The sequence below is a fragment of the Quercus suber genome, unplaced genomic scaffold (genome assembly GCF_002906115.3).
Source record: "Quercus suber isolate HL8 unplaced genomic scaffold, Cork oak 2.0 scaffold_180, whole genome shotgun sequence".
Taxonomy (NCBI): Eukaryota; Viridiplantae; Streptophyta; class Magnoliopsida; order Fagales; family Fagaceae; genus Quercus; species Quercus suber.
This window is the reverse complement of record NW_027069639.1, coordinates 332240-352913: the sequence shown is the minus strand read 5'-3', so window position 1 is coordinate 352913 and position 20674 is coordinate 332240. Positions and strand designations below refer to the sequence as shown.

At 34.8% G+C, this 20674-nt stretch overlaps 1 protein-coding gene and 2 pseudogenes across 3 annotated transcripts; 1 reads left to right on the top strand and 2 right to left on the bottom strand.

The window, feature by feature from the left end:
- Positions 1-5292: 5292 nt before the first annotated feature.
- Positions 5293-9018, bottom strand: LOC112032408 (callose synthase 5-like; annotated as a pseudogene).
- LOC112032410 (stomatal closure-related actin-binding protein 1-like) lies at positions 8756-20668 on the bottom strand. 3 transcript variants are annotated; one of them, XM_065778338.1, is made up of 6 exons: positions 19516-20668; positions 18372-18512; positions 17914-17982; positions 16654-16737; positions 14802-14982; positions 8756-12545 (listed from the first exon to the last, which is right to left on the bottom strand). In XM_065778338.1, the coding sequence occupies exons 1-5, from the start codon at positions 19744-19746 to the stop codon at positions 14848-14850; spliced, it is 660 nt and encodes a 219-aa protein (XP_065634410.1). In that variant the 5' UTR covers positions 19747-20668; the 3' UTR covers positions 8756-12545; positions 14802-14847. The 3 variants fall into 3 exon arrangements, with proteins under 3 accessions (XP_065634410.1, XP_065634409.1, XP_065634411.1); XM_065778337.1 differs by lacking the exon at positions 8756-12545 and having other exon boundaries at positions 14562-14982; XM_065778339.1 differs by lacking the exon at positions 8756-12545 and having other exon boundaries at positions 14562-14982; positions 19543-20668.
- On the top strand, positions 9202-12556 carry LOC112032406 (callose synthase 5-like; annotated as a pseudogene).
- Positions 20669-20674: the final 6 nt, after the last annotated feature.

Here is a 20674-nt window from a genome sequence, read left to right as displayed (position 1 = left end):
TTACCATAGACATGCATGCATAGAACAATCTCAAATTAATTTTAATTGGTCTATAAAAAAGATTAGTTAAATTTGATTTGAAAGATAAAATCTCATTGGTTGTTATGTTTAATTATGGTAGACATGCAAGCATACAATGATTCGAAGTGCTAATCAACAATTGGGTCACTGTGTATCAATTTGATACAGTGACCCAATTGTTGATTAGCACTTTGAATCATTATATGCTTGCATGACCCAATTTGATACTATCATTTTTTTTTTTTTTATTGAAAATCCAATTTCCTTCCCCTGCGATCTAGAAATGTAAAAGATGAATTAAACTCTTGTTTCTACATCAATTGCACAACTTTTGGTGCCTAAAAAGTGAAAACACATCTTTATAAATAGGTGAGGTACTATCGCAACTTCAAAAAACTAGAATTATGTTAAACCGATACTGATACTCCTCCAAAACATACCGGAAAAAATACCGGGTTGTACCGGCCTATTTTGATTGTATTGGCATTTTGGTTGGTACAAAAAATCAAATATTAAAAAAACATTTTATTTAATTTAATATATTGGTTAATGTACTTAAGCTAATACGTAGGCTTGTAAAATATATGAATTTTAAATTTTATGTTGATAAATATAAAAATTCATAAATTCATATTTACATAAATAATAAAATTATATATACTTATGTATAGAAATATATAAATAGCAGTAATTTCGAAACAGTATATCACTATCAACTAGTACCAAAATATTTCGTTCTCTAGGCCAAACCGAAATTGACTCCCTTAATCAAGCATCATCAAAGATAAGTGAAGACCCATTGTAAGTACCATCATCTATGCATAACATCACCAAACACTTGTTTGTGCCTATGTTTACAAAAATAAGAAAATAGAAAACGTTTTGGTTTTTGGGTTTTTTTTTTTTAATTTTTTTTTTGCACCAACACCAAAGTATACAAATATTAATATTAACTTCAGGATGAAAATAACCAGAAGGCTGAAAACAATATGAAAATAAAATTAAAAGAAAGAAAGTAAAAAAATTAAGGAAAGTATATATTATTATGTTTGCCTTGAGTTAAACTTTAACACTAAGGTAAGGTTTGGATAGCACTTCTTTCTACTTAAAGTTAAGTTGCATTTTCTTTTTTTTTCTTTTTTTTCTTTTTTTGGGTGGCTTTTTTGACTTTGGAGACAAAATTTACTGTGCGTGCACTGTACGTGCACTGTTTATGCACTGTTCACGCACTATTTATGCAATATTTAATATTAAAAGTGGGTCTCACGGCACTATTCACATATTTAAAAATTATTTTGCTACAGTGTTTTCAGCAACAATCAGTTTTTATCAACTTTCAGCAACAATAAGTGCTATCCAAATGGACCCTAAACGAGGAAAAAAAAGGTTATTCCATGGGAAGTGTCATCATTCTGTGGACAGTAGGCAATCTAAAATCTCATTCCAACTCCATATACCTTTGGTAGCAATTCATAAATCCAATGTACTGAAGAAGTAAAGAGATACAAGGAAAGAATAGCCATTTCAAAACCCCAGGTTAGGAATTGGCTTTCATTTTTCCAATAAAATTGGTAGAATCAATGAAAGTAATTGTCATGTATTATCAGAATGAAGAAGAAACAAGAGCAGCTGGGCTCGACAGAAGTGGAAAGCAAGAGAACCTACAGAATTGAAATAGAGAAAAACGACAGTAGTCATTAAAATGTAGTCTAAACGACTTGTAGCTTGTATGGCGTTTTAGTTTTTCTTCTTTCTCTGTATAGCTTATATATAAGCTTTTGTACACTCTTTTCTAATTAATCCAATTTTTCATTTTACCAAATCTTTGATATATATTTGCAAATGAACAAATGAAAAGATGTAATCCAATTAGCCTTAAGTCACTAATACAAGAACTTATTATCTCAGATGTGAATAAAAATATATAATATACAGGTTTATCTAGCTATATGGGCCAATTAATCTTTTATAGAGACCAACAGATAATATTGTTACAAAAGTGAATATCTTACTCTTTATTCACAATCCATTTGTAGCACCAAATCAGCTCTCTTAAAAACTTGAACTTCAGTCCTTACTCTCCACACTCCACAAACATTTGTAAGGTGATCATCGTGCCAAGAGTGTGCAATAGTAAATCTGACTTTATTAACATCCTTTATGTGGTGCTATTTTTATTTTTATTTTTATTTTTTTGGTTATAAAATTAAAATATGAATTGCCACTACTTTATTCATATTTTTAATTTTTATTTTCAGAAAACGTTTACACTAAAATAATAAGTCTTAGAAGAAAAAAAAAAACAATGAACAAGTAAAAGAGAAAATTCAGTCAACTAGTAATAAATCACGGATAGGAATTTAGGCAAAATTTGTAATAGGTACCCAATTTTTTCTACCGATAGGGTTATTAGTTTCGGTGCCTACTTTCATTGAAATTGGAGTAGAGAGTGGGTTTCTAAAGGCATTATTTGAGATAATTACCATGCAAATACAACTATCAAAATGGATTTTTCCTTTTTTTCACTTGGGCTCGGCCCATTATTTTGGGCATACAATCATGCAAGGTGGGGCAAAGTATAGAGCAACAAGGCATGGTTTTGTAATCCGGCATAAAAGGTTTGCTGAGAATTACCAAATGTATTCAAGGAGTCACCATGTGCAAGCGATGGATATCCTCATAATATTGGTTTACTTTAAACTTGCTGCTCAGGATTTCAACATAGTTATATGTTCCTCAATGTTCATCCTGGTAGCTTCATGGTTGTACATCCGTTTCGTTTTTAATCATTTGGGATTTTCTTGAAAGAAGATAGTGCAGGATTGTGAGGACAGGATAAAATGGCTATATACAGTTGGAAAATTTGGTGGTATGAAGGACAAGAGCACTTGAAGTCCATTAACATTGTGAGACGTGTTGCTAGAATTATTCTTGCTTTGTGGTTCTTTGCCATCCAATATGGCTTTGCAGAACTTGTCACATGAGACAAGAAAAATGGTGGTATGATTAAATCAATTCTTTTTTTCCTTTAAATGTCTTGTTTCCTTTTATGAAGTTTAATTTGCTCTCTAATAAAAAAAATTAAGTGCGTATGCAAAAAATATTCATATCTAAATATTCATATCTAGTTTGCTACGCTAATACTAGGTTTATGGCCTATCCGGGCTGTGTTTTGCCACTCTTCTGATCTACCCAACGATGAGCCTTCAAATTTCAAACACTTTTAACTTTCTATCTGGTCATGAATCTTGAAATTGTGTTATTAATTAGTAGCCTTTTAAACTGCAGGTTCAGAGAATAGAAAGAAAACCGTATTGCACAAATTTCGTATTGGGGTTCAGACTATTGAATTTCTTCATGATTATGGCCTTTTTATTTATTTCTTCATACTTTATTAGTCATTTTGGTCTCACAGTACAGGACATTTGCATGACTGTATGTGCCTTCATTTCAGCACCATATTTGAAAATTTCAAATATGACTCCTATTTGAAAATATTTTTAGGAATCAAATTAATATGAAATTTCACTCATATACCTGTAGAATTTCCCATAATGCCGAAATGAAGGCACATACAGCCACACAAATGTACCAAAATGTGAGACCAAAATGGCTTAATAAAATATGAAGAAGTAAATAAAAATGCCATAATAATGAAGAAATTCAATAGTCTAAACCCCAATACGAAATTTGCAAAATACGGTTTTCTTTCTATTCTCTTTCTATTCTCTGAACTTGTAGTTTAAAAGGGTACTATTTAATAATACAATTTCAAGATTCATGACCAGATGGAAACATTTTTCAATAAGTGTTTGAAATTTGAAGACTAACCGTTGTGTAGATCAGAAGAGAGGCAAACACATAGCCAAGATAGGCCATAAACCTAGTATTAGCATAGCAAACTAGATTTGAATATTTTTGGCATAAATGCACTTTTAATCCCTACATTTTGGCTTTTTTCCATTTTAGTTCCTACATTTTAATTTTACCATTGTTAACCCCTAAATCAATTAACGTGTTCCATTTCGGTCCTTTCTGTTAGCCCACCAACGGAAATTGCTTAGGTGGCAAATTGATGCTGACATGGCCAATTAAAAAATAATAAAAAATTTTAATTAGCATTTAAAAAAATGCCACGTCAGCTTCTAAATATAAAAAAATTTATTAATCAATTTTAACGAAATTAAAAAAGAAAAAACAAAATTAAAAACAATAAAATACATCAATTCAGATCTAATTCATTTTGAACAAGAACACAATTACAGATTTAAACATCAACACAAGAACATAAAGCACAGACCCAGAACCAAACACAAAAAACACAGACTCAAATTTAAACATTAATATAAGATCATAAACACAAATAACACAATGACAAACATAAACCAATTAAAAAGAGTAATTAAATTTTTTTTTTCTTTTTTTTCTTTTCATTATTTTCGGAAGAACAAAGTAACATGTTCTTGATGTTCTTCGGGAAAGAATATGAAGGTTGCCCAGAAAATTAAAATAATCAATATTTTCTTTTCTTTTATTACATTTTCTCAGCAAATAAATATGCAAAAATTCATTCAAAATCGCTTTCCTCCACCGAATCCTCCAACAAATCAAACCCATAAACCCAGAAAAATAATAAAATCCACATGAAAAAAACAAACCCAAAAATTTAAAATAAACATAGCAGCAACCTGAAACCTAGCCCGACATTGTTATGCTCAGCGTTTTTGGTCAATCACCTCACTGAAACCCAAAAAATACCTTGCAATCCGAAACCCAAACCAACAACAAACCCAACCAATGATCACCAATCTGACCAACCAACCAACTACTCATGCAATCTAAAACCCACATGAACAAATTAGACTACCACTCATCGCCACTGTCACCGATCAGTCCATCAAGCCACTGCAACCCACACCAACATCAAACCCATCCAACAATCCACCCCCAACGACCACCGGACCAACCACCACTTCACAACCATTGATCCGAGAAAAAACTTTAGAGATTTTCCCAAATCCATAATTTGAGAGAGAGACTTTAGAGCTTTAGAAAGATGAGAGAGAGAGAGAGAGAGAGAGATTTTCATTTGAGAAAGAGAGCTTTAGAGATTTTCGTTTGGGTAAGCAATCTCAAATCTACGATCTCTCTCTTCACCCAACCTCCAACCCAATCGGCTCCCTCCAACGCAAACTGAGGTCCATCCGTCGACTGCAACTCGATCTGTCCGCTGCTACTCATTCCTCTCCTCATCGTGGGATGACTCCACCACCACCACCAGTAAGAGAGGAAAAGAAAGAGAGTGAGTTAGAAAGAGAGATCTGAACTTGATTTTGAAGAGAGAGAGCGCTTGAGAAAGTTATGAATCTTTGGATATTGTTTTGGGTCTGTGGGGGTTTTCAAATGTTTTTTTTTTTTTTTTTTGAAATTTTAATTGTGTCTAAAAATTGATATATTTAAATTTTGTGATATGTTTATTTGTCAAGAAAGTTCAACAATACTCTTTAGAAAGATGAAAGAGAGAGGCAGATTTTGATCTAAGAAAGAGAGCTTTAGAGATTTTTGTTTGGGTAAGCAAACCCAGATCTACGATCTCTCTCTCTCTTCACCCAACCTCCAACCCAATTGGCTCCCTTCAACCATATCTTGGGAGTAAATGATTTATGTTTATTATTGTGTTCTTTGTGTTTATGATTTTGTGTTAATGTTTAAATTTGAATTTGTGTTTTTTGTGTTTGGTTCTGGATTTGTGCTTTATGTTCTTGTGTTTAAATCTATGATTGTGCTCTTGTTCAAAATGAATTAGATCTGAATTTATATATTTTATTGTTTTTAATTTTGTTTTTTCTTTTTTAATTTCATTAAAATTGATTAATAATTTTTTTTCATATTTAGAAGCTGACATGGCATTTTTTTAAATGTTAATTAAAATTTTTTATTATTTTTTAATTGGCCACGTCAGCATTAGTTTGCCACCTTAGCAATTTCCGTTGGTGGGCTAACAGAAATGGCCAAAATAGGACACGTTAATTGATTTAGGGACTAAAAATGATAAAATTAAAATGTAGGGACTAAAATAGAAAAAAGCCAAAATATAGGGACTAAAAATGTATTTGCGCCAATATTTTTTGCGCACACTTGATATTTTTTTATCAAAGAGCAAATAAAACTTCATGAAAGGAAGTAAGACATTTAAAGACAAAAAAGAATTGATTTAAACGTACCACCATTTTCTTGTCTCATGCAACAAGTTCTACAAAGCCATACTGGATGGTAAAGAAGCGCAAAGCAAGAATAATAATTCTAGTAACACGTCTCATAATGTTAATGGACCTCAAATGCTCTTGCTCTTCATACCACCAAATTTTCCAACTGTCAGTTGCCGAAATACCAAGCTTTATTAGGCTGTATAGCCATTTTATCCAGTCCTCCCAATCCTCCACTATCTTGTTCCAAGAAAATCCAAAAGGATTAAAGATGAAAGGGATGTACAACCTTGAAGCTACCAGGATTAAAATTGAGGACGATACAACTGTGTTGAAATCTTGAGCAACAAGTTTAAAGTAAATCAATATTATGATGATCTCCATCGCTTTCCCATGGCGGATTGCAAAACCATGCCCCACCATGCAGGATTGTATGCGCAAAATAATGGGCCTTCATCCTAAGTGAAAAAAGGAAAAATCCACCTGATAATTGTATTTGCATGGTGATTATCTCAAATAATGCCTTCAGAAACCCGCTCTCTATTCCAATCTCAATGAGATTAGGCACCAAAACTAATAACCCTATCTGTAGAAAAAATTAAGTACCTATTCCTTGCACCAAATTTTCTCCTCCAAGCTCACTTCCACTTCTAGGCTTCACCAAAAATAGTTTTGGACTTCCTCCAAATTCTTCTTTTGGTCTGTATTAAGAACCAAAAAAGGTTGTTGTACAAGTAAACATATATTACCATGATTGTCATCTACAAAAGAAAGAAAATAATCCTTACAGCTAAAAAGACAAAAAGTTGAGAAAAACACAAAGAAAATTAGTAAACAAAATCCTCATGAGCATTTTTTTCATATTGAACAAGCACCAGAAAGTTTTGACTAAAATTCATGAAAATGAAATTTTCAATTTAGCTTGTGTCAAGTTGATGGCTTGCCTGTCAAAACAATTGACCTAGTCTTATTAATATCGGACTCTATTAGCCACCTAGTTCTTTCATTGTATGCTGTGCAGCCAAACACCTAATACATACCCAAGCCGACTTTTATGTCTATATATATATATATATATATAACTTTTCTGTAAGCTATCTCAACAAACTTATTAATAATAGTTATTCTACTTTCTTTCAATTTAAACTTTTTTGGATAATAGATTACCTTGGAATTGAAATAGAACCCCACTGTAGAAAAGTAGCAAGAGAACATTCGAAAAAAGTTGAAAGAACCAGTTAATCTATAGATGTCCCAACTCCCGACTAAGCATCTACTCTCCACTGCCACAAGCCACCTTTGCTTCATAGAGGCAAATTTGCTTCAACCCAACATTGTTACCCTTAGCATCTTGGATGTGCTCATGATGAGTTATGTTTCCATTTCTTAATGTTGAGTTGAAACGTGCATGTAAAAATTATGTGTCAAGGAAACTAAATTTTATGAATCCATACAACATAGAAGTTCCATGATGATACCAGCATAAATGTCCTTGCTTATGTCCTCTCTTAGATTGATGCCCATTGAAGCCTTGCTTATGCCACCATGGGTAATGCAGAATATTCTGTCAAATACATTTGGATGACCATAGTGGAACTGAACCCTAAAACAACCCAAAACAATTTTGAGATGTAATAAAAATAATTTATTGTATCATAGCTCTATGCCTTACAATCAGGTTCTTACGTAAGGATTGGTGTCCAAACAACATTGCCTAAGCAAAACAAGAATAAAATAAAAGAAAAAAGCAAACTAAAAGATGAAAATAAGTTATAAAATTTGCTACCATACTGAAATCAAAGCATCCATGTTCAAACACCATGACAAACAACATTAATGATTCATAAACATCCTTATTTTTCCGATCCAATCTAAAAGTAAAATATGCCACAAATTAATTCATCATGGTCTCTTTATCTTAATTATGAGGTCTGCCAAATACTTGCTACTCATTCAAGAATATATTACATAAGGAAACACGAAAAAGAAGGAAAATAGACGAGAGCACATACTTCAAAAGTCCTACAAGAACTCTTTAGACAATGGAAACAAAGTTCCTATCTTGAACTAACATGAACCAAGCCAGAGAAGATATGCTACAGTGCCAATGTAACAACAATAAACTGTTAGATAAAATTCAATATTTAAAAGCACATTCTAAATGTAAAACAGGTTGTAGTTCTTAATAAACAAACATTTCAGTAAAGATATGCTCCTTAACACCTAAAATTGTATGTAGACAAACTCCATGATCCTTCTTAAATTCTTCCAAAAGGTTGCGCATTTTAAGAGCTTCTTCCAAATAATTGTCCAACAAGATATTGGCAAAGTAAACAATCACAATTGGCCCAAAAGATTCAGTTGAACTGTTATGACTCCAAATTTCTAATGGATTACCTCGTTCACGTCAATGGCCTACAGCTTCCCCTCTAGTGTAAATTATACCATGATTTTGACTCTCAGGCTTCCCTTCCCCTTATCATCACTGGTCCTAGCAACTTTATGCAAAATATTTCCTTCAGAGAAAAATAAAAAGACAGTTAGTTTGTATTACTAAGCAAACATGATGATTCCAAAGGTGAAATACCTGGTCAACATTGCCAACTGCCTTGACCAATACTGAATAGTAAATTTTCTTGCCATGTCTTCCCTCTCCCTCTAAAACTTCATCTATGTAAGCCATACAAAGAGAGGGATTTCTGTACAAAAAGCACCAGGAATTAGATTCTTAATTGAAACAAACAAAACAAGTTTTTTTTCAACTTTTCAAATGGACGACGTACTTGATCATCATATTGAGGATGTGAATTGCACGATAATCTCAAATTAGTCACATATGTGGTCTCTTGTCAAAATTACAGAAGTCATAAGCGTATTCGAGATCATCATTCAAGTCACATCCTCAATAGATTTTGACAAGAGACCACATATGTGACTAATTTGAGATTATCGTGCAAGTCACATCCTCAATATGATGGTCAAGTACGTCGTCCATTTGAAAAGTTGAAAAAAAAAATTGTTTTGTTTGTTTCAATTAAGAATCTAATTCCTTGTGCTTTTTGTACAGAAATCCCTCTCTTCGTGTGGCTTACATAGACGAGGTTTTAGAGAGAGAGGGAAGACATGGCAAGAAAATTTACTATTCAGTATTGGTCAAGGCAGTTGGCAATGTTGACCAGGTATTTCACCTTTGGAATCATCATGTTTGCTTAGTAATACAAACAAACTACCTTTTTATTTTTCTCTGAAGGAAATATATCGCATAAAGTTGCCAGGACCAGTGATGATAGGGGAAGGGAAGCCTGAGAATCAAAATCATGGTATAATTTACAACAAAGGGAAAGCTGCAGGCCATTGACATGAACCTAGTAATCTATTAGAAATTTGGAGTCATCGTTCAACTTAATCTTTTGGGCCAATTGTGTTTGTTTACTTTGCCAATATCTTGTTGGACAATTATTTGGAAGAAGCTCTTAAAATGCGCAACCTTTTGGAAGAATTTAAGAAGGATCATGGAGTTCGTCTACATACAATTTTAGGTGTTAGGGAGCATATCTTTACTGAAAGGTTTGTTTATTAAGAACTACAACCTATTTTACATTTAGAATATGCTTTTAAATATAAAAATTTATTGTTGTTACATTGGCACTGCAACTAGGGGTGTCCAAACCCAACTTAGACCCACCGGCCCGAAGAACACACCCGATCCCCACCTAATTTCAGCCCAAATCGACGCCGGTAGGTCGAGTGGCAGGTTTTCTTCCCCAAAACCCAAGCCACCCGACCCAACCAATGATATATACAAATCTGGCTAACTCCGACAAGATTAAGCTCAGATTCAAGGAGATCCGACGAGATAACGGCCATATTTGGTGAGATCCGGTGAGATTCGAGGAGATCCAAGCTGATTTCAACGAGATCTTGACCATATTTGGTGCGATCCAAGCTGATTTCGGCGATTTTCAGTGCAAATGGAGAGAGTTTTTGCCACTTCCGGCGAAGTATTTGAAGATTCCGACGACGTTTGCAAGATCCAGCGACTCTCTCCACCAACCAAACCGACCCGAACATCGCCCGAAACCGACTCGACTGATTGACATCAGTGGTTAGTTTCAGGTCCCTTCGCCTTCCACCTGACACCGACAGGTCATGTCCGGGTTGGGTCCAAAACCGACTCGGCCCAACCCGTGGACATCCCTAACTACAACATATCTTCTTTGGCTTGGTTCATATCAGTTCAAGATAGGAACTTTGTTTCCATTGTCCAAAGAGTTCTTGCAAGACTTTTGAAGTATGTGTTCTCTCGTCTATTTTCCTTCTTTTCTGTGTTTCCTTATGTAATATATTCTTGAATGAGTAGCAAGTATTTGGCAGACCTCATAGTTAAGATAAAGAGACTATAATAAATTAATTGGTGGCATATTTTACTTTCAGATTGGATCGGAAAAATAAGGATGTTTATAAATCATTAATGTTGTTTTTCATGATGTTTGAACATGGATGTTTTGATTTCAGTACAGTAGCAATTTTATAACTTATTTCCATCTTTTAGTTTGCTTTTTTGTTTTATTTTATTCTTGTCTTGCTCAGGCAATGTTGTTGTTTGGACACCAATTCTTACATAAGCACCTGATTGTAAGGCATAGAGCTATGATCCAATAAAGTATTTTTATTACATCTCAAAATTGTTTTCGGTTGTTTTAGGGTTCAGTTCCACTATGGTCATCCAAATGTATTTGGCAGAATATTCCACATTACCCATGGTGGCATAAGCAAGGCTTCCCGGGGCATCAATCTAAGAGAGGACATAAGCAAGGACATTTATGCTGGTATCATCATGGAACTTCTACATTGTATGGATTCATAAAATTTAGTTTACTTGACACATAATTTTTACATGCAGGTTTCAACTCAACATTAAGAAATGGAAACATAACTCATCATGAGTACATCCAAGTTGCTAAGGGTAACAATGTTGGGCTGAAGCAAATTTGCCTCTATGAAGCAAAGGTGGCTTATGGCAGTGGAGAGTAGATGCTTTGTCGGGAGTCAGGACATCTACAGATTAGCCGGTTCTTTCAACTTTTTTCGAATATTGTCCTGCTACTTTTCTACGGTGGGTTTCTATTTCAATTCCATGGTAACCTATTACCCAAAAAGAGTTTAAATTGAAAGAAAGTTGAATAACTATAATTAATAAGTCTGTTAAGAAAGCTTACAGAAAAGCTATATATATATATATTAGACATAAAAGTCGGCTTGGGAATGTATTAGGTATACAGCTACACAACATATAATTAAAGAACTAGGTGGCTAATAGAGTCTGATATTGATAAGACTAGGTCAATTGTTTTGACAAACAAGCCACCAACTTAACACAAGCTAAATTGAAATTTTCATTTTCATGAATTTTAGTCAAAACTTTCCAGTGCTTGTTCATTATGAAAAATTGAGCAATGAGGATTTTGTTTACTAATTCTCTTTGTGTTTCTCTCAACTTTTTGTCTTTTTAGCTAAAATGATTTTTTCTTTCTTCTGCAGATGGCAATCATGGTAATATATGTTTACCTGTACAGCAACCTTTTTTGGTTCTTAATACAAGCCAAAAGAAGATTTGGAGGAAGTCCAAAACTGTTTTCAATGAAGCCTAGAAGTGGAAGTGAGCTTGGAGGAGAAAATTTGGTGCATGTAATAGGTACTTAATTTTTTCTACAGGTAGTGTTATTAGTTTTGGTGCCTAATCTCATTGAGATTGGAATAGAGAGTGAGTTTCTAAAGGCATTATTTGAGATAATCACCATGCAATACAACTTTCACATGAATTTTTCCTTTTTTCACTTAGGACGAAGGCCCATTATTTTGGGCATACAATCCTGCACGATGGGGCAAAGTATTGAGCAACAGGGCATGGTTTTGTAATCCGCCATGAAAGGTTTGCTAAGAATTATTGAATGTATTCAAGGAGTCATTATGTGAAAGTGATGGAGATCATCATAATATTGATTTACTATAAACTTGCTGCTCAAGATTTCAACATAGTTGTATCGTCCTCAATTTTCATCCTAGAAGCTCCATGGTTGTACATCCCTTTCATTTTTAATCCTTTGGGATTTTCTTGGAACAAGATAGTAGAGGATTGGTAGGACTGGATAAAATGGCTATACAACCCAATAAAGCTTGGTATTTCAGCAACTGATAGTTGAAAATTTTAGTGGTGTGAAGAGCAAGAGCATTTGAGGTCCATTAACATGGTGAGATGTGTTACTAGAATTATTCTTGCTTTGTGCTTCCTTGCCATCCAGTATAGCTTTGTGGAAACTGTCGCATGAGACAAGAAAATTGATACACATCTTCATTCTCATGTTAATTTCAGTTCCGGAATACAATGCCTCCTCATTACATGTGAAGCCAATCTATCAAAACTTCGAAAAGTAATTTGTTTTTATCTTAACTAATATAATTACATTAAGTTCTGAAATCATTTGAAATTTCATTAAACATGGCAAGGAAAACATAATCTACCAAATAGTTCAAACTATAAAAGTAGATATATTAACAAGAGCATGATACAAGATTTTTCATTAGTAGTTGGTAACATCTTACTACTCGTATTTATGAAGGAAATAGTATACTATTAAGTGTTTTAAGTCTAACAATTGAACCTACCCTAATTCTACAAAGACATGGCATGTCTATGAGCAGTAAGTGTTATTTCCAGAAATGTATTTTCCAAAATATTTCTTTCAATTCCATCAATCTAAAAGTTGATAAACCTAATACATTACAATCGAAAACATAAACTCTACCAATAATACAAAAAAGGATAAAAATTATTGAGCTTTTAGAAAATTCCATGCTTATTCACAAAAACTAAAGAAAAGCAACACTTTTGCTGAAGTTACAATGTTGCTACGTGGAATATGAATATTCAATTTATATGGTTCAAGCAAAAAAGAAATGATTTTCCATGTCTTTTGTATGGTGGCTTGGGATAAGGTGTCTTTACCCATTGAGATGGGTGGTTTGGGGATAAGAAATGTGGTGCCGTTTAATCAAGCTCTATTAGGGAAATGGTTGTGGAGATATGGTCATGAAGTTACCCATCTATGGCGGCTTGTTATCTCCTCAAAATATGGCGAGAGTCAAGGGGGGTGGAGTACTAATGTTTGTAGGAGGTCTCATGGGTGTGGCCTATGGAGAAGCATTTTTGAAGGATGGGAGAGCTTTTCTAAGCATCAGTCTTTTGTAGTGGGTGAAGGCACTCGTATCCGCTTTTGGCATGATAGGCGGATTGGTGACACTACTCTAAAAGATCTCTATCCTGAGCTCTATGTGTGTTCAGCGGTCAAGGATGCTTGTATCTCTGAGGTTTTGTGGATTCCAGAAGGGGGTACTGTTAGAGTGTGGAATTTAACGTTTTATAGAGCTTTTGAAGATTGGGAGTTGGCTGTATCGTATTCTCTTCTTCAGCTTATCCAAACTCGTATTCCTCAGGGTACTAGGAGAGATACCCTTTACTGGCGACTTAAAAGGGATGGTGAGTTTGACACTCGATCTTACTACCTTGAGATCCGGGGTGCTTCGAATTCTTTGTTTCCTTGGAAGGGGGTTTGGAAACCAAAGATTCCTAAGCGTGTGGCGTTCTTTCTGTGGACTACTGCACATGGTCGGATCCTCACTTTGGATAATCTAATGCTTAAGGGTCGCCCTTTGGCTAATAGGTGTTGTATGTGTTGCTGTGATGGGGAGTTGGTTAACCACCTTCTTCTTCATTGTCCTGTGACACATTCTCTTTGGACTTTTATGCTTCAAGCCTTTGGTATTCTTTGGGTTATGCCAGGATCGGTGGCGGGTTTGTTATCTTGTTGGTATCAATGGCATGGGAAGCATAACTCAGACATTTGGAACTTGGTTCCAGGGTGCTTAATGTGGATTGTGTGGTTGGAACGAAATCGTCGTTCCTTTGAGGACAAAGAGAAGACGTTGGATGAGTTAAAGCTTTTATGCCATCGTAGCCTATGGGAGTGGTCTCGTTGTTGGGGTTTTTCTGATTGTTCTTCTCTCTCTGAGTTTTTGTCCTCCTTTAGCTTAGTTTCCTGATTACCCTTTGTTTATTGTACTGTTTGTTCCTTTTATTTCTTGTTGTTCATCATCATGAACTTCTTGTATTTCTCTTTTTTCTATCATTTATACAAGTTTTCTAATTACATATCAAAAAAAATAGACGGAAAATTTGCATGAGTTGATGCGGTTGCTCTAAGTGTTAGGCGTGTATCGTGTATCAGACTGTGAGCTTTGATGAAAACATCAAGTTATTTTACAACCAAACCAAAATGCGTTTTAAGTTTATCTCTATGTAATTATTCCAATCTTACATTCTGAATAACAAGTCAAGGATTTAGCCATTAAATTTGTCTGAAAAGGGAAAAAGCATTTAGAGAGAGAGAGCGAGAGCATAATCTCTTACACAGAGATGGTTGCATTTAGAGAATAGCACAAGAGTGCAATTGCTATAGTAATCTATTCTCAAAAGTCAATAAAATGCAAAGCAGCAAAATATTACTGCATATATACCTGATATAAGCTCCTTTTTGCCACCTTCTGATGATACACGATACCACTAAATCGAACATTTAGAAAGTTCTGGAGCATTGTCAGAGCAAGGTTGAATCCGCAAGTATGAACCTAAAGCTTCATGCCCATCTAATTCAAATGACTGGGAACCGTTCTCCACGACCCTCTTGCTCTTTGCCAGCTGAACAGATATGAGGGATGGAAATTAAAGAGCATAAAAAATTAGGAACAAAATGCTACATTTCCATGCAATATACAATTATTTATATGGCACACCACATAAAGTAAAGCAAAGCAAAGCAAAGGTTACACCAGCAAGCCACATACACATTCACCACAAAGATTAAATATAAATAGTAACAAACAATTCACCAGCAAATCCCTACAAACAACAATTATATTCTATCATTTCTTGCCGTGTGAAACCCAATGACACATCAAATACAAATAAATTGTCGCCTGTGTCACAATTATAAAATCCTAATGTCAGTAACTTTTTTCCATTTTTGAGAATTAATGCTTGATTGCATGCCCTTGTTGCAGAGGCAAATAGTAAAGCCTTAAGAAATAGGAAAAGTACTAAGAACACCTAGGCCAGAGATTTCACTATCATGCCCTTTTGGTGTTTTTAAGAATTTATAGAGAGTAGAAAAAAAAAAAAAACAATCATGAAGAAACTCCACTACATGAATCATGACATCACGAAGGAAGTCTAGCATCAATAAAATGATAGATACAGATGCACATAAATGATCGTGTGTTGTTCAAGTACAATACTACCCTGCGGGGATATTTAAGAGGGACTGGTGCACACCCTATACGCATATGTCACCCTCGTCTTTTTTTTATTTTACTTTTGACAGGTAAGAAAACTTGTATTAAGAGAAGACTACTTCATTAGAAAAATGAAGCAGCCAGAAAAAAAAATATATGTACAAACAAATGTCACCCTTGTCTTCAAAACTGGACTAAAAGCATTTGAAATAATATAAAATTCTGGCATGCCTATTTACTGTATATGCCTCTCCGTGTGTGAGAAAAGGAGAGACAGAGAGGGAAAAAAATGTCATTTGCTCAGATTGAATAATTAACATCCATTAACATAAATGGTTAATGAGTGCGAGAGCATGAGAAACAGGAATCATATATGCCACCACAATCTTCCATAAGGATAAATGAATGTTCCTATTAACAAAAATTGCAACTCCTATGCAAAAACATAGATTTTTTTTAATTGGTAATTTATGCACACACCCAGTGGGTCTCAAACCCACGACCACACCCTCCATCCCATTATAATAATTAAAAAAAAAAAGCTTAAAAGGATAAATGGATTGCTTCAAGCTTTTAACTTAAGAACCCAATTAACTGCAGACTACCGTATGCTCATGCTAAAAGATCAACTAGCTTATAACTCATTGCTTCCAGAGATGCACACACTTGGCTCCCTCAAAAAATTCAAGAAACATCCCAAAAAAAATTATTCAAAACCCCTATAGAATAGATATGCTAAACAATACAACACTATAATAAATTTTTTATAAGTTACTGAACACTCTAAATACAGACATAATAGAAAACTTAAGGCAATAAAAAAATTGATGGAGGAAAACTACAAAGGTAAAACCGTGACTACTTCACACATGGATAATGCAGAAAAATAATATGCCACCAATAGATTAGGCAACTACAAAGGTAAAACCGTGACTACTTCACACATGGATAATGCAGAAAAATAATATGCCACCAATAGATTAGGCATATATTAACACATTATTGAGCCAAGAAAACATGGGAAGCCCATGAAAGTTATACAAAATCCTGCAAACATGGTGTAAAATAATAAACAAACCTCTTTCTGAAGCCTCAGAGAATGCTTTGACTTCTCTGCAAGCTGCATCCTCAGTGCTCGAAGCTCAAGTTCCATGTCCATAACCTATAGAATAATGTTGATTCACTCGTTAATTAAAAAAAAANTTTGCTTGTGCTGAAATAGAAAATGCCAGAGCAGCAGTTCAGAGAGTGGAAGAGGCCCTTCAGGAACATGAACGAACATCTAGGGCCTCTGGGAAGCAGGTATGTGTTATTACTTTTTCTTTTCTTTGGTAGGTTTGTGTTATTACTGTATTTTTAAGAGCCCTTGATCATGACAGTAATGATGCAGTATTCAAGCCTTTTTTTAATTTGAAAATGTTCGGATGCACCCAGTTTTACAGTGTATATGCATGTGTCCTTTTTTGCGTAAGCTTTTGCAATACTTTTTTTATGTTTGGATCTGGATGGTTGATTAAATTGATTTGTCAGAGGATTTAGGAAGATAGTTGCATCGTGGTTAATGTCTTGATGCTGGTTTCTAGTGTTTGATTATTGTATGCGAAATAATCAGTGCATCTTTAATACAAAACACTATCTTTATTCTCTATTCTGTACTTTTTAAGCAAATATCTTCTATTTGGTTCTTTTAGGATGTGGGAGAACTGATGAAGGAGGTTCAAGAGGCTAGTCGAATTATCATGCTGCATCAGCCAAGCAAGGTATTTGTTTTTTTTTTTTTGATAAGTAATAAGGATTCATTGAAATCAAAAAGAGAGAAACACCCAATTACACAGGAGTATACAGGGGTGAACAAATAAAAAACGAACATTACAAAAATCAAGAAAATCCAAAAAAGAAGAAAAAGGATTGTTTCTCCACACAGAAACCAATCAAGTAAGGTTCTAAAAAAAAGATGCTTGAGATCAGGCATGAAACGCTCCTTGTCTTCAAAACACCTACTATTTCTCTCCTTCCAAATACACCACATCAAACAATGAGGAACAACCATCCATAAATCTCCATTACGATGGCCACCAAAACAACCTTGCCAGCAAGCCAAAGCCCAACAACAGAGAATGGCATAACCCAACAAACTCCAAATAACCGCGAAAAACCATATCCCACAACTCCAAAGCAACCGGGCAATGAAGGAAAAGATGGTCAGTAGTTTCACTATTACACTTGCACATGTAACACCAATCAAAGTGCAAACCTTTCTTTTCCTTAAGTTGTCAATTGTCAGACATTTCCCCAAGGCTGAATCCTTATTACTTATCAAAAAAAAAAAAACAAATACCTTGCTTGGCTGATGCAGCATGATAATTCGACTAGCCTCTTGAACCTCCTTCATCAGTTCTCCCACATCCTAAAAGAACCAAATAGAAGATATTTGCTTAAAAAGTACAGAATAGAGAATAAAGATAGTGTTTTGTATTAAAGATGCACTGATTATTTCGCATACAATAATCAAACACTAGAAACCAGCATCAAGACATTAACCACGATGCAACTATCTTCCTAAATCCTCTGACAAATCAATTTAATCAACCATCCAGATCCAAACATAAAAAAAGTATTGCAAAAGCTTACGCAAAAAAGGACACATGCATATACACTGTAAAACTGGGTGCATCCGAACATTTTCAAATTAAAAAAAGGCTTGAATACTGCATCATTACTGTCATGATCAAGGGCTCTTAAAAATACAGTAATAACACAAACCTACCAAAGAAAAGAAAAAGTAATAACACATACCTGCTTCCCAGAGGCCCTAGATGTTCGTTCATGTTCCTGAAGGGCCTCTTCCACTCTCTGAACTGCTGCTCTGGCATTTTCTATTTCAGCACAAGCAAAAGCTCTTTCCTCATCAACAAGTTTCTTAGCGTCTTCTGATGCCTACAAATGAATCCAAACAGTTAAAGTGGGGAAATGTGAAAAGGTAGAGGACTATAAACATTTCTCTTCAGATAAAATATAAATGTAGAAGAGCAAACATTTCAAGTAACACAAAACCAGCGCAAATTACAAAATAATTTATGTAAGCAAGATAGAGCAGGAGTTTGGAAGTGAATCAAGGGGCTCAAGGCTAGACTGAAGTCACCAAACGGGATTAAATAGTTCAAAAGAGGGTGGGGGAGTTCTAAAGAAAGCCTTGTGAAGTGTATATGTTAAAAGCAATAATGAAACAGAAATGGTTTGTGTTTGTGAGATAGTAATTTTTGAAAAAAATCACAATAACATCAATTATACAATAGTTTAATTTGTACATAATTGAATATTAAGCGAAACCCACAGAGTGCAAATATAATTTTATTTGGGCATTTTACGAAATTTGAATTGGAATATGATACTATTCCATCATCTTCTCATGTTGTGCTAAATTGTGAAATAAACATTCAAGGTTCTGTTCCAGTATAATCACCAACCAGATAAGAGCATTTCCATTAACAATTCTAAAAAATTTAGCATTTACCATCTCAAAACCTATTTTTATAACATATAACACACCTATTTACAACCTTCTTTACATCAAAACTTCTAATTTTTTTAACACTTCATTTAAATATTATTTCTTTATCATTTTTTATTCATCCTCTCTCTCTCTCTCTCTCTCTCTCCTCTGTGTCTCTCTTTCACAAACCAGCGCCGCCTGCCACCATATCCACCTACCCATATCACAACCACCACATCCACCCACCATCGCCGCAACCACAAACAACAGCCAAAAAAAAAAAAAAAAAACTCCACATCCAAAAGCCACAAAATCAAAAAGTCATCCAAATCAAAGAATCACAACATCACAACAAAGACCCAAAACCACCCCGATCAACCCACAAACCCAGCCACCGAAATCAAGAATCCACCAAAATCAATCAAAACTACTGAAATTAAAACTCACCAATATCAAATTGCAAAATCCACTCACCGAACCACCGCAGAGACCCACCACGAACCACCGTAGAGACCCACGATCCACGAAAAACCACCGCAGCCCAACCACACCCAAGGCGCACGAACTCGAGATGCAGAGAGAAAATGAAAGAAAGAGTAAGAAGGAGTGGATGGAGAGCACGAGAGAGACAGTGAAAAGGAAAGGAGTGGACGGAGAGCACGAGGTCGGCGGCGGCATGTGGGCATGGAGATAGCGCAGAGATCGGAGGGTAATCGGATCGGACAGTGGGGATGGAAATAACGGCGATGATGACGAGGAGAGAGCATGTGGGTTTGGAGAATAACGGCGGCGGCATGTTTTGGCGAGCTATGGAGGGCTCGCCTGAGAGAGAGACACCAGAAGGAAAGAGCACGAGAGAGATAGTGACAAAGGAGAAGTGAGAGAGGAGAGAGAATAGACGTGGAAGGAGACAACACGGAAGAGAAAGAGAAAGAAATTAATAAAAAACTAACATTTAACCCGCGCAATGCGCGGGAAACATTTTACACATTTAAAATACCATCAATTTGACATAACAATATAATAAATACAACAATTAATATGTTTATTAAAGGCTTTGTTTTAATGATGCCACTCAATTCAAAAAATAAAAATGACAATTGTGGGATATAGAGTTAAGTTCAATAACATTGTCAAAAGTCCAAAATTTCCCATAGCAGAAAATAAAGTTTAAGAACTCATTAAACCAAAAAACATTTAGTGAGCTAAGCCATATTCTAGCCCTGATGAACTGTAAGTGCCAGCTCTGTTTCACTTGGATGAATTGGGCCATCATCATTCACCTGCAAAAACTACAGCACAATCCACTCAAAAAATAAAATGATGACAAATAAATCCATTTTGCTACAAATATGGATGGACTTCATATTTGTCCATCTTGAACATGCCAACTACAAAGGTATACACAAAAAGAACAAAATGGATTCTTTAGTGTGCTAAATGGATGATTGTTGTCCAACCAGAGGCAATAGCACAATGAAGACCTATTTAAATGTAACCTCTGAAATGATAGAAGCAAATACAGCCTTTTGAGCTTCATGTTTCAAAAATTGTTTTCTTTAGTAGAAGTGCACTTCTATTCATAATCCACTCAAACTATTTTTGC

Coding starts and splice junctions, on each gene's coding strand:
- LOC112032410 (XM_065778338.1), bottom strand. CDS start 19,746: ATGCCGCCGCCGACCTCGTGCTCTCCGTCCACTCCTTTCCTTTTCACT. Junction 18,513..19,515: donor GATTTTGCAATTTGATATTG/GTGAGTTTTAAT, acceptor ATTCATTTGTAG/GCATCAGAAGACGCTAAGAA. Junction 16,738..17,913: donor TGCTGCATCAGCCAAGCAAG/GTATTTGTTTTT, acceptor ATTATTCTATAG/GTTATGGACATGGAACTTGA.